This window comes from Marmota monax, unplaced genomic scaffold (genome assembly GCF_021218885.2).
Source record: "Marmota monax isolate L192 unplaced genomic scaffold, Marmota_monax_Labrador192_F-V1.1 WCK01_AAM20220418_F8-fsc00204, whole genome shotgun sequence".
NCBI lineage: Eukaryota > Metazoa > Chordata > Mammalia > Rodentia > Sciuridae > Marmota > Marmota monax.
In genome coordinates this window covers 2236955-2250421 of record NW_026695247.1, presented here as the reverse complement: position 1 = coordinate 2250421, position 13467 = coordinate 2236955, and the positions used below count along the sequence as shown (strand labels likewise).

The window sequence follows — 13467 nt, the reverse complement described above, 5'->3', positions numbered from 1 at the left end:
GATAAAAATAAAGTTTTTTAGCTGGGTGCTTTTAATTCAGTTTTTGTGATTATTGTGCTGCAGAGCAACTCCTCCAAAAGGAACATAGGTATTAGAAGAATCAGAATCAAAGCATTCCCACCCAACTGCACAGATATCCATTTGGACTGCTCTCTGCACACACTCTGCTTGCCTCTGTATGACAGAAATTCAGTAGGATCTTGACATTAGATGGCGAGAATCAGTCTCTGATAATTAACATGCTTCCTAGAGTTTTATCTTGATTGATTCATTCATTGATTTTATTGGTGCAAATACATGATTCACAAAAGACATGCAGAGCTCCCAGGAATTAAGTAGAGAACAGTATTGCAGACCTTATCATGTTCACCTTTGCAAAACCTAGATTTATTCTGAAGGCTTCCCAGTGTGAGTACCTGACCAGGCATGCGTGAGTTAATGTGGCAGCTCCAGTGTTTGTCTTCATAAACCTGTCAACTAAAGCGACTAGACCGGCATCAGTGAGATGAGGGGAGACATGCTTCCTCTCTCCTCAGTGGAGGACTGAAACAAGGAAATCAGCAACCACAGCACCGTTTAGTGAGGCACACACAGAATGTTCTAGAAGCCCATGGAAGCAGTGGGATCATAGGGGTCTTAGGCTTCTGGAGGTGGGAGGGAGGTGGTCAGGCTGAGAAACAGGGCAGAGCTTTCCTAGTGGAGACTGAAGCCCAAGTTCAAAGGGTCTAGGGTCTGATTGGGTTCGTGTGGCAGAGCAAGAGGTGCACACGTGAGACGTGGAGAAGCCAGCGGTGGGTGAGGACCAGATGGAAAGAGCTCTGGAAACCAGCACTGAAGATTTGGGTCTTCAGCTTGCAGCTGATGCAGGTCACTATGCAGATTGCCTCGCTGGAGCGGGACAGGAAAGGGCTGTACATTAGTAGTGGTAGGAAGGCAGCTGAGGGGAGAGCCTGGAGCCCAGGGCAGGGTCAAGGTGGAACTGATGAGAACTGGGGCGGAGCTGAGTGCTGGCCAGCAGACAGCACTGACCCTAGTTACAGACAGAGGGCACGCGACAGGAAGAGGACTCTTGGATGTCTGCCCTTGGCCGGTGAGGTGGACCATAGAGTCATTGCTCCAATGCATAACAATAGGAAGAAGTCCTTATGGGAAGGTAGAGGCAGGTGGAGACTGTCTTGTGAAATCTGAGGTGCTGTGGGCATCTAAACCAAGCTCTCCAACACAGATGGTAGAGGGTGTGGTGCTCAGGGCAAGATCCAGGCGGAGCTCAGGACTTGGAAGCCATCCACCCATTGATGGTGCTACAGCCTCTGGTCTGGACGGGCTCCCAGAATCAGCTTTGCAGAGGGGTTAAAAGGATGGTTGGCAGAGCTGAGTGACTTGCACTGCTGGCTCCGACTTGGTCAGTCTTGTGGCCGCATCGCCTCAGTAGGCTGTGGAATTCAGCTGTGACTTTGTTCCAGATGATCTCAAAGGAGCAGAAGTAGGTGCGTGGAGCAATCTGTTTCATTTTCACTTAGAACCACAGAAACATTCTAACCAGACAGGACAAGCCTGGGGCCAGCCTGGTAAATACCCCGTCCCATAGGCTGGTGCCAGCCTGGCACTCAGAAGACTCTGTAAGCCGTGAAGACAATTTGCTTGGTGCTAACACTTACCAGAAAGTATCCAATCACTAAAGAAGTTCCACAATGAAAGAGTGGTGAGTTCCCCGCCTCTAGACGGGGTCAAACAGACGTGGATGGCCATCTGTGGAAGTAGCGGGGGATATCATGTACTTTGGAAAGTTTTTTTTCCAGCTCTGGAATCATGAGTGCCTCTCTCCTTGCTCCGTGGCAGCAATACCCTGCTTAGTCACACTTGATCTTCAGCACCCAGGACAGATCAAGGCCGGAGCACCCACAGAGGGAGGGCGCTCCTGCATGGAGACACATCTCAAAACACATCTCTGTGAGTTTAGGTTTGCCCTATGGATGCAAAAACTTCTCAGTCAGTCCCCTGTTTGGCTCTGCAATGGGATATGTCTGTTTAAAGCAATCCCTACCAGCCCCAAGGCCACCAAAACAGAAGGCCCCCCTTTACCTCCGGTCTCCAGTGTCCTCATGGTGGCTGATGCCCCCACCACTGATGAGGCTTGACTGGGGCAGGACCCTGAAGGGCTCTGGCTTCCTATTAGATGCTGTTGAGTTAGAGAACAAAATGAAGCTCTCATGCTATGTCCCAGAGGAGGATTACAAAGCATTTTGGCAAGTTGGCATTATTAGCTCGATGAAAGGCGGTTTTCATTCCCGAATCCCTGTGGTTATTGGGCTGCGGATGCAGATTACCTCCTATTTGTCTTTCTAACACCAAGGCAGCTTTGGCCCTCTCCCCTCCCTTGTGGTTTGGCAGGTGCCGGCTCCTCGTTCTTTGCAGCCTCCCCTTTGTATCTGAATGTGGCCGAGACACTCACTGAACAATGAGCAGCCCATGGGGCTTTCCTGTTGGGAAAGGTTGTGTGTGGGAGGACCAGGAACCAAAACAGGAGGCAAGGGAGAGGTTAGCTTTCACAACCTCCCCAGCGTCTCTACCTCCCCCCAGAGGAACTCCTGAGGCTCCGCACCACGCCACACCATTCCCTTCCAATAGGACACTCTACAGAGCTGGTGCCTGGAGAAGGACACAGAGACTGGCCCTACCTGCCAACATGTTGGAGGGAAATTGAACATCTCAGGGCTCATCCATTGCAAGCTTAAGGGTAATGAGAAAGGAGACTCTTCAGGGGAAATCTGTATCTATTGACCTGGAGGAAGTCACTCTCTGGATAGAAGATTCTAGAGACCCCATTAAAACTGAATCTTGGCCGGAGTTATACAACTTAATGGATCCAGAAAGAACAGGGAAGTAAAAGAAAAAAAGAATTACAGGCCACCCCAACTTATAAAGGTTCAATTTTTTTTTTTGAACTTTCCAATGGTGCAAAGGCAATATGCATTCAGTAGGAACCACATTTAACGTACGTGAACCTTAAGTTAAGGGTGAGTACTCCTGTGTTTCATTCTCAGTATAGCACTCAGTACATAACATGGATAGTAAACACCTCATTATAAAATAGGCTTTGTGTGAGATGATTTTGCCTAACCGTAAGCTGATGTAAGTGCTCCCAGATGGGCTAGGCTAGGATGTATATAATAAGTTAGTTACATAAATGTATTTTCAAATTAACAATGTTTTTAACTTAGAATGGACTCAGCAGGATATCAGCCCATTGTAAGCCCAGTAGATACAGGGGAAAATCAAAATACGGGTCAAAGAGTAGGAAACTGGCCTTTCCATAAGGAAGAACTTGACACCCTGGTGGGTCACAGATCCCTAAGGGAACACTCAACTTCAAATTGATGAAATTCTATCAGATGGCTGTTTCCATTCGTATCTAGCCCTGAGTGAGAGATAGAGGTTATACTATACCATGAGGAGTTCAGGTTTGTCCTAAGAGAAAAACCTAACATTTAGAAGTATTCTCTACAGGAAGCAATATGCGCTTGCTGATAAAAGTGGCTTCTCTTTATTGCAAGATATTTTTGTGTGTGTGTACCAAGTATTGGAACTCAGGGGCACTCAACCACTGAGCCACATCCCCAGCCCTATTTTGTATTTTATTTAGAGACAGGGTCTCACTGAGTTGCTTAGCACCTCACCATTGCTGAGGCTGGCCTTGAACTTGCAATCCTCCTTTCTTGGCCTCCCCAGGCACTCAGATTAGAGGCATGTGCCACTGCACCTGGCCACAAGGTATTTAACTCTTGTGCCAGGTGAAGCAGTGGAGCTTTCTGACAGTTTCCTGGAGCCAACCTATGTTTCAAAATGTCACAGGCTTTCAAAATGGCTCCTTCACTAAATTACTTACAGCATCCCACAGATGAGTTCAAATGCACGTTCAGGGTCAGTGCAGGAGCATAGAGCCATCCAGAGCCCCCGTGGGAATTAGAAAGGAACCCCAACCCCAACACACACCCTGAAAAAGGCCACAACAGATGCAGCCGCTCCCTAGATGCTCAAAATGCAAGTGCCCCAGTGCATGCCCCACCTACCTTTGTGATTTTGGAGCTTTATCTAAGACTGAGCCCTGAACAGTATGTAACAGGATGGGCAAGGCTGTGGTTCTCCTGCTCAGAAAGGGGGGAGAGCTCAGGAACATTCTTGGGGGCTTCTGTTTAACTCAGCCCTTGGAACTTCTATGGAGAAGATCTGGGTGTCATTGATTAACTTGTCCTTCCCATATTTATCGAGAGCTCTCCAAACTGAGTACCTAGCACAAAGTGCCAGAAATGCAAATGTGAACAAGGCTTGCCTCCTGCACCCAATCCTGATAGGGAGGAAGAGGCAGAGGAGGAAGTCCTAACAGCTGTTTCCCAGAAGTGGTACGCTGGACCTGGTATTGGAAAGCTGCAGGTGGGGCTGCCTGGCCAACCTGGCATCTGTCACCTTCATGAGGCCACATGGCAGATAGGAACCCCTGGGCAGATGCAGTGTTGGTCCCCACAGCGCCCTGCTTCACAAAGATGGCCTCCAGAGAGGGCACAGGATGTGTTTCGAAGAAGCTTTTTCCATAAGGCTTAACTGTAAGGCTGGCCACTGTGGCTTCTCAGAGGAGTGTTTGGAGAGTGGTTAATTAATGTTTACAAGACACTCAGGGATCTGAGGATAAAAGGCGTTGAGGAAGGGCAGGCAATTATGCCCATGATGTTTCTGGTAATGGTCCAAGCTCATGAAGGCCAGAGCCCAGACTCCCCCCGCCCCCCGCCCCTGGCCCTCCCCCCCCCCGCCCCTGGCCCTCCTGTACTCTGTGTCACTTACCACAGCCATCCGTGGGGGCCTTCGTGGTGCAAAGCTAATAAAAAAGAGATTAGGAGACAACCATTGAAAAATCTAGTAGCAGAGAGGGATTTTCCATCTCTCGAATTGTAATAAGGGAAAGTGTTGGCAACAGCTCACTACTTTATTTAATCAACTTCTCACAATGTGATAAATGGCTCCGTGATCACCCCTGAGTGTTTATGGAACACAGGCGCAGGCCACGGTGAGAGCCAGGGCTGCAGAGGAAAGAAGCCGGGGTGCCTAGGAGGAGAGGGCAGTGTCAGCTTGTCACTGTGTTAGCAGGAGGCGGGGAGGCAGAAGAGTCGAGTCCTGCACAGCACACAGGCCACAGTGGCAGGAGGACCTATGCCAGTCAGTGTGGTCATGGGGCTGGTGTAGTGACCAGAGCATCATTTGAGGATAAAGGATTTTAAGCAGTGAATAACTTGTCCTTGTCTAGGAGTCTGTGCAACCCCAGTGTGAACACTTGCAGCTGTCTAGGTGTTTTGGGTCAAGCACGGTTGGTTGCATTGTGACCTGGTTGCATTTCAAGGTATCTTTAAAGCCATCTGCATTGATCTGTCTGGACAGTGCAGCTGTCCTTCTGTCTCCAACAGCCATCCTCTGCTGGCCATCTCCATTCAGTGGCATTCAGCAGTGACTTGGGTACTCTGGGACTTCCAGGGGTTCCAGGGACTCAGAGACACTTTTGCTAAAAATCCCACCAGGCTACAGGCTCAGAGAAGGGAACCCGTTGAGGGGATGTCTCTCCTCCATGAGCATCTAACCCGTGGTGAAACACCCAGGGCCTACCATGGGGGACACGTGGATATTTCTGGTGGACGATGTTGATTGAAAATGGTGATCTCATGCACATGCACACACACACACACACACACAACAACAACAACAACAACAACAACAACAAATCTCTCAGGAAAGGAACTAAAAGGAGGCAGAGATTACAAGAAAGGCCCATACTGGCCCAATATCAGAAAAAGAATGTACCATTTCAAGATACGCTACAAACCCCCAAGGAAACTCAGTAGGCGAAAAGGGCTCCTAACACCTAAATAAATACATATTTTTAAAGGGCTGCTGGTGCAGCAGGGCTCCCGATTCCCACTGTGCTGTCTCATATCCGGCTTTGATCACAGGCCTGCCAAGAGGCCCCGGTCTGTTGTGGTCAGTGCCTGCTCTGGTGTGCCCACCTCACCTGGCTTGCTTTGTCTTGTCTTGCCTCCTGCAGCTACTACATGTTGGAAAACAGACCCAGGAACATCTACGGCATGGTCTGCTACTCCTGCCTGCTGGCTCCCCCCAACACCAAGGAATGTGAGTATTCTGCCCTTCCGTCAGAACCCTATTTGTTCAGCATGCATGTCTTTGACTTTGACTTCCGGGGCTTGTAGAAAGAAGCCAATCCCAGCACCAGATAAGATTAACTAGAGCAAAAAGCAAGATCAAAGGCAGGGAGTTTGCTATGGAGGACAGAGTTTGAAGCAGAAGCTCAGGTTGTAGTACCAGGCACCTCACCTCTGTGAGCCCTGACATTCTCATCTGTAATATTGTGAGTACTAAACTCTGACCCCTCCATCTATGTGATTATTGGAAAAACCAGTGAGATCACAAATGCAAGGATATTTTGAAACATACTGCAAGGTGCTAGACAATTTTAAGTTCTCGTGTGTGTGCATGTACACACGCACACACACACACACACACACATAAACACATGAGGCCTTAAATATATAGAAATGACCATAATTAATGAAAAAGATGACAGAAAGCTCATATAAACCATCATCTCGTGGGTTTAAACACCTTTCCGGCCTCATTCTTTCCTGATCTCCTTTTGGTCTTTCACTTCTGAGAAAGGGCCAGGGCCCTCTGCTTCAGAGGAGTATATTGTGGGTCTCTTGGATTTGTGGTCTGGGGGACACTGAGGAAGAGAGAACGTAGGGCCACTGGGAGGGAACGGGGTACATGGGTGACCCTCCAAGTCCATGCCGTTCTAGAGGGAAAAGGAGGCCACCCTGGAACCCTGCCTCTCCTTGCTGAAGCCCGCCCACCCCCATTTCCTCATAATCTTTCTCGTAATCTCATAGTCTAATAGAATCAGGGCTGCACCTTTAAAAGGCTATGAGGAGGGAGGGAAGGAGTGCAGAACAGGGGAGCTTCGTGCCCTCCCCACCTGCTGGCCAAAGCCAGAGCACTGGGCACCCTGCCGGCATAGACATTCCGCCCTTCCAAGTTTCCTAAGTAAATGAGCCTGGCACTAATAGAAGTGCATTTCTTTAAAGCTGATCTTCCTTCCCCGACATATGTCAATTAATTCACAAACAAAAGACCCAGGGGCCCTAAGCTGTGGGCTTGGCCTGGGGCCACTCAGCCGCCAAGGCTAATTAATGCGTCTTCTTTAGAAGAATGGAAACTGATTCAATACCAGAAAGTTCTAGGATGAAGTCTGCATGTGGGAATTGGCCAGGCGCACACAACTTACTAGAAAAGGCTCTTTGCCTGTGCAGCCCAGGAAAAGCCTTCCACAGGCACAGAGGCCTTCCCTAAATGCCAGCCAGAAAACCCAACAGAGTCTGGGCCAGGGCAACTCTCTCCGTCCAACAGTGAGGACTGTCACAAGGAGAAAGCCATCAGAGTCCCCTGAGTCCTGGAGATGTTGAAAAGGAGTGCATAACCCTCCCTGCTCCCGGCCCTTAATTGTTAAACAGACAACCAGTTTCCAGTGCACCAAAGGCCTGGACCCTTGCTAGGCAGGTACTCTACCACTGAGCTACACCCCAGCCTCCCGTGGTTGGTTCTTAGAATCCGTCACTGAAGAAAGCCAACATAGAAACCTCTAGTCTGTGGCCGGGGGGAATGGTGCACACCTGTGATCCCAGTGGCTCAGGAGGCTGAGGCAGGAGGATGGAAAGTTCAAAGCCAGCCTCAGCAACATCGAGGTGCTAAGCAATTCAGTGAGACCCTGTCTCTAAATAAAATATGAACTAGGACTGGGGATGTGACTCAGTGGTTGAATGCTCCTGAGTTTAATCCCTGGTACCCACTCCCCCCAAAAAAGAAAAAGAACACCTCCAGTCCAGGCTGTGCTGCCTATGAGCTCTCCCTAGAGTTGACCTTGGACAAGTCATCAGGCCTCTGCTTGCCCATCTGGTAAATGGGAAGATGCAGCCAGCTAGATCTCAGGCATGACGACATGGTAGACTGAGCCTTGCCTGGATCAGGGACCTGGAGTGGAGTTGAAATGGAAATTTTAATATCTCCAGGTCTAAACTTCCTCTGCACTGGGTTCAATATGAAGACCGTTGTACCCAGGGCCCCTGCTCAGAGCTCAGAGACCACAGTGCTGTAGAGAATGGTTATGACCATGGCCCCGGGAAGTCACAAGACTGCCACTCACAGGACTGCCACCCACAGTCCCACCCCAGGAAAGCCAGGAATTTGACGCAACCGCACGTGTCAGGACCACACAGTCGGCCCCTGGTTGTGGATCAGAGGGCCTTTTTCTGAGACCTGTCTTGGTTTGATTATCCTGAACCTTGCTGAGGAAAGAGAGCAACCTCGGCACTCGAAATCAGTGAAGGAGCTACTGCTGGAGTGGGCGGGTAGTGGCCTACTGCGGGGGAGATGCTGCCCAGGACTGAGCCTGAGTCAGGGCCGGGCCTGCTCAGCACAGGACACAGGGCCAGGGTGCCCACAGCGCTCCTCACTTTATGGCTCGGGCCCATGTGCACCTTCTTACTGTGCAGCCCGACTGCTTTTCCATTCTTGATAAAATGAAGTCTTCTCTGAGTGACTGCCAGGCAGACGAGTCAGGGCATGACCCTCATCAGAGTCCCCGGCAGCACTTGTGACACCACATGTTCCTGGGTCCACCGCTGATTCAGAAACACGTTTTTTATAAGTTGGAGAAGCAGGGTGCAGGTTAAGGGCCCCAGGTCCTTTATGTGAGCTATAGAACTCAACAGGGAGGCCCTGTCCTCCGAGAACACACGTCCAGCCATTTCTACAAAGCACTTCTCAAACGTCAGCGGGCCACACATTGCCAGGTACCTCTTCAGAGATGGATTCTGATGCAGCAGGTCAGGGGTGGGCCTGAGACTGCGTTTCTAGTAACCCCACTTTGTGCCACTAGGGAGGTCTGAGGATTCTGCCCATTGTTCCAGGATCCGCCACCAGAGGGTGCTCCACCAATGCCGCAGCTGTGGGGCACCTTACTGACAGCTCCAATAAACAAATCTTTCTTTAAACTGTTTACCCTTTGTAGAAAATCCCAGCCAGTCTCTCATACACACTGGCACATTTATAAATCGTGTGGATTAACATCCCTCAAACGCCCCATTATATCCTATCATCACTTTGAGTGGAGGCATAACTCCACTAAGCCTCATGCTTATGGCTCCTTAAGTCCCCCTGAGGAAGGTGAGGCTGTGCACCTGCAGCCCACCCCGTGTCTGCTTCCCAAGTTGGTCCTGCCTAGAACTCAGGTGAGCTAAACAGATCCATCTCCACTCTCTTGCATCCTAGTATAGACCTGCAGTGGAAATCTACCAATTTTCTGAGACTGCAGTTTTCACTGACGATTATCCAACACCTTGTCATTGTTCAAAGTCGGGGTCCTCGTGGAAGGGAACATGGATCCACAGTTGACCACCCAACTGAAACCCACATGAAGCCAGGCTCAGTGGCACCCACTTGCAACCTCAGTCATTCAGGAGCTGAAGCAAGAGGATCACAAGTTCAAAGCCAGCCTGGGCAACTTAGTGAGACCCTCAGCCCCAGGCAAAAACCTGTCTCAAAATGAAAAATAAAAAGGACTGGATGCTAAAAGCACTCTGGGTTCAATACACCGTTCCAAAAAAAAATGAAGGAAGGAAGCCAGCCAGCCACATAGAGAAATATTTCCATTTAATGATCCTTCCCAAGGAGGTCAAGTGACATGGAAATGCATGCCTCACTTTGGAATGGAGTGAAACCTCCCAGATGCCAAATACTTTGAATTTGCTGAGTTAATCATCATTAGAGCAGAGCAAAAGCTGGAACAGGAGAATTCGTAGGCAGGGGTATGGTTGCTCCCACAGGCTGCCCTGGAGAACTGCATATAGCATGCCCTCTCCAGCCAGGCAGTGGGGACGACACCCATACCCACCCAGCACCACCAACCAGTTTGTCTGTTAACCCACGGCTGGTGACAGGTGGTGATCAAGGAACAAGAATAATCCAGGCCTCTCTGACTCCAATGTGCATTCTCTGTTTTAATGTGCTGGGTTTTTCCCCAGACCTCTTTTATACATTACATTTACTCAACATTGTATGGATATGTTTTTTTAAAAATTAACATGCAGATGTTTGTGATTCTAGGATGTATTTCAAGGGTTCAGGGGTAATGGAGAGCAGGTGTTAGTTTCCTCTGGGGATTTTTTTCTAACCATCCTAAAAAGCTACAGAAACATCCAGGGGTGATTACCAGGGACCTGACTTAGTCCTCCCAGGCCCTGCAGATGCCCTCCCTCAAACCACACCCAGTGCTGCCCCAACCCACTAAGCCCTGTCCGTGCTTTAGTGCCAGATCTTACCAGCTGTTGTGCTTGGTAATGGGCTTATTCTAGGCACCATGCCCTGCAAAGCACCAAACTCACTGAGAAGGGGCCTATTGTCACTGAGTAGTTAGCTGCTCTTCTGCTGTCCCTGCCTAGTGACCTGTGTGTCCTGCTGCTTCTACACACAGCACAGGACTCAGAATCTGCTGCATCCTCAGGGGAAGAGTCCCCCTCGAGGCAATTCTCCAGAGGCCCTGGGGCCACCACCTCGGGGAAGGCTGGGATGAGAACCAGAGTAACAAGAAGGGCACTTGAGGGGTTTGGCTGAGGGCATGTAACTCTGAATAAGGGGCAGATGTAGGCCTTCAGCTCCAGACCTGACAGCAAGAGACTGAGCTCTCGAGAAAAAGGGGGCAGCCTGTCTTCCTGCCGCGACTGGTGCTCAAATGTCCTGAGCGCAGAGCTTCTCCAGGGAGCACCCAGCCTGTCCCCACAGCAACATGGTCTGGGGCTACTCAGTTGATAGCAGCTAGAGTTCAGTTTGGGGGAAACGTCCGGTCCATCATGGTGAGGCACAGCTGGCCAGGGCAGGTGCGTGCTGGTCGACGGGAAGATGTCTTGACAAGCAGCAGCACACATTGTTTGGCAATGTCATTGTAAGCAGCCCTACCAGGGTGCAGAAGCATTTCGTAAGTCTGTCCTCCCTGGCTGCTTTCCTTGTCCCTCTCTAGATTACAGGCCTGAGCCTACTTGTGTCCCCATTCCCAATCCTGTCACCGCCTCAAACCTGCAAGCCCCAGCAAGAAGGGACAAGAAGAGACAAAGATGACTAACATCCAGAGATATAGCCCAGGGCTATTTTTTTTTCTCTTAAGCTCCCTCGAGCCCCTTACCAAATTGACAGATCAGCTTCTTTTCAACGTCCTGTTTGTTTTCCTCCTCCACCCGATGACATCTGCAGTTAGGCCCCCCCCTGAATGCACTGCAGACATTCAAAGGGAGCTCACTGAGGTGTGTGAGCAGGAGGGGGCACAGCCTGCATTTCTCTTATTTGACAGGTGCATGTGGCTGTTTAGACAGGCACCTCTCAGTCAGGGGCTCCCCTTTCCACCAGCTTCTCCCCTAATAGGACTTTGGTTGTGAGGCCAGTCCTGGAGGCTAAATTTCAAAAGCACAGCTTATTATAAGTCGGGGGCCCAGGAGACAGAAGAAAAGCTTCCAGTTATCCTCCAAAAAGGCAAGGAAACATCTTGCCCAAAGTGGGCAGGTGATATTTCTTAGAGCCCAGCCAACAGTTCAGTTTCTACCCAGCCCTAAGCGACAGGCTCAGACTCTGGGCACCCTGCATCTTACAGACGCACAAAATTGCATCTTGAACTGCCTTTCAGTCTGCTGACCAGGCTGGAACCCAGGAGTGCTTACCTACTGAGCCACATCCCCAGCTCTTCATTCTTTTCTTTTGAAACAGGGTCTTACTAAGTTGCTGAGGCTGATCTTGGACTTGCAATCCTCCTGCCTCCGCCTCCCAAGATGCTGGTATTGCTGGCGTGCACCACCATGCACGGCTCTACCCTGTTTTATTTGCTGAATTTCCTCTTTGTCCTACATGGAATAAGGACTGAGAAATGTGTGGCCCCCTCTCCTGTGGCCACTGAGATAACACTTGTCCCTTTGTGATTTGTCTGATAGTAAAAGCACCTTCCGTCCTGATCCACTTAGTGACACTTTTTCCAGAGAGGGGTTTTCGGGAATCATAGGTTTGAGGGAGAAGGCAAAGACCCTCCCTGAAGAATGTTTCTGTTTTTGAATGCTTTATTCAGAACTATTTTAAAATTTTGTCCCTGGAAAAATTCTAAAGGGAAATACGCCAAAGTCTTCATTAGACAGTGAAGCCACGGGTGGTTCTTTTACTTCTTTCTCATGGTCTTATTTTTTCCAGATTTTTAATCATGAGCACATATTACTTTAGTGACGAGAAAAGGTAGTAAGAACACATTCCTGCTCTTTGTAATTAAAAAAATTAATCAAGTATTGTTTCACCCTAATAATGCTTTAATACACATGCTTCCCTCCTGCTGATGGTCTGCACCACGCACTGTCTCAGCTCACAGGAAAACTGAGTCGGTGAAGCTGCCCAACCTCCCAACACCTGCCCACTGTTTAGTTTTATCAGAGTTGCGTAGGGACTGAACCCACGGGCACTTAACCACTGAGCCACATTCCCAGTCCTCTTTTTATTTTGAGACAGGGTTTCACTAGTTTGCTTACAGCCTCACTAAATTGCAATCCTCCTGCCTCGGCCTCCTGAGCCACTGGGATTACAGGAGTGCACCATCACACCCTGCTACATGTGTCTTTTTATTTAAAGAACAAAAATCCTGAGAGGTCCCAATACTCTTTAAGGATCATTAAACACACTAAGAAATAAAAATTTTGCCTCCCCTGCCCCCCCCCCCGCTCCTGAAGCCCATTCATGGTGTAGAATTCCAGATCCATTCACTTTATTGCCAAGTGTGTTATTTTTCAATCTTTGAAGGTGGTGCTTTACCAGATCACCTGAGGTAACTGTGTTCTCCTTGCAGGTGTGGGAGCCACTTTGGGGGTTTCTGCCAACTCCCCCAGTACCTCTGGCGGCAGCACCCTGTCCCCCTTCCAACATGCCCATAAAGGTAAGGAGCGCCCAGGCGTGATCTTCTGGAATTAAGGGGACTCGACTAAAGTTAAGAGGAAGAGAAGAAATTGTGCAGTAGTGATAATGGTGGCTTCCACACCTGAAGTCACTTCCCTAATGTGACTGAATCACACTGGGAGCCCTCAGTTGCTGGAAGTTAGTAATTATCTCTGCAAGGAGTCAAATTGATTGCTCCACCGGTGTCCTGAACCTTTAGAAAGTGCTGGCAGTAAAGGCAGCTGGGCAGGGCAGCAGGTGAGGTGCTCAGACAGCCCTGAGCAGGAACAATGATGCCTCTTATGCTTTGGTTTGGCCGGAAATTGACAGCAATTCTCTTCCTAGGTTTTATATAAACCAGACAACCTTCACATCTTTTTTTAAAAAAAAAAAAAATAATTTTTA

General features: G+C 49.3%; 1 protein-coding gene across 2 annotated transcripts in view; it reads left to right on the top strand.

Annotated features, from left to right (window-relative positions):
* Edar (ectodysplasin A receptor) overlaps positions 1-13467 on the top strand; it is a 91455-nt gene that overhangs the window by 65742 nt on the left and 12246 nt on the right. For both annotated transcript variants that reach the window (XM_046420249.2, XM_046420248.2), the window contains exons 5-6: positions 6086-6171; positions 12977-13063. In XM_046420249.2, the coding sequence (XP_046276205.1) occupies positions 6086-6171; positions 12977-13063 (173 nt within the window). The remainder of the gene's footprint in view (positions 1-6085; positions 6172-12976; positions 13064-13467) is intronic.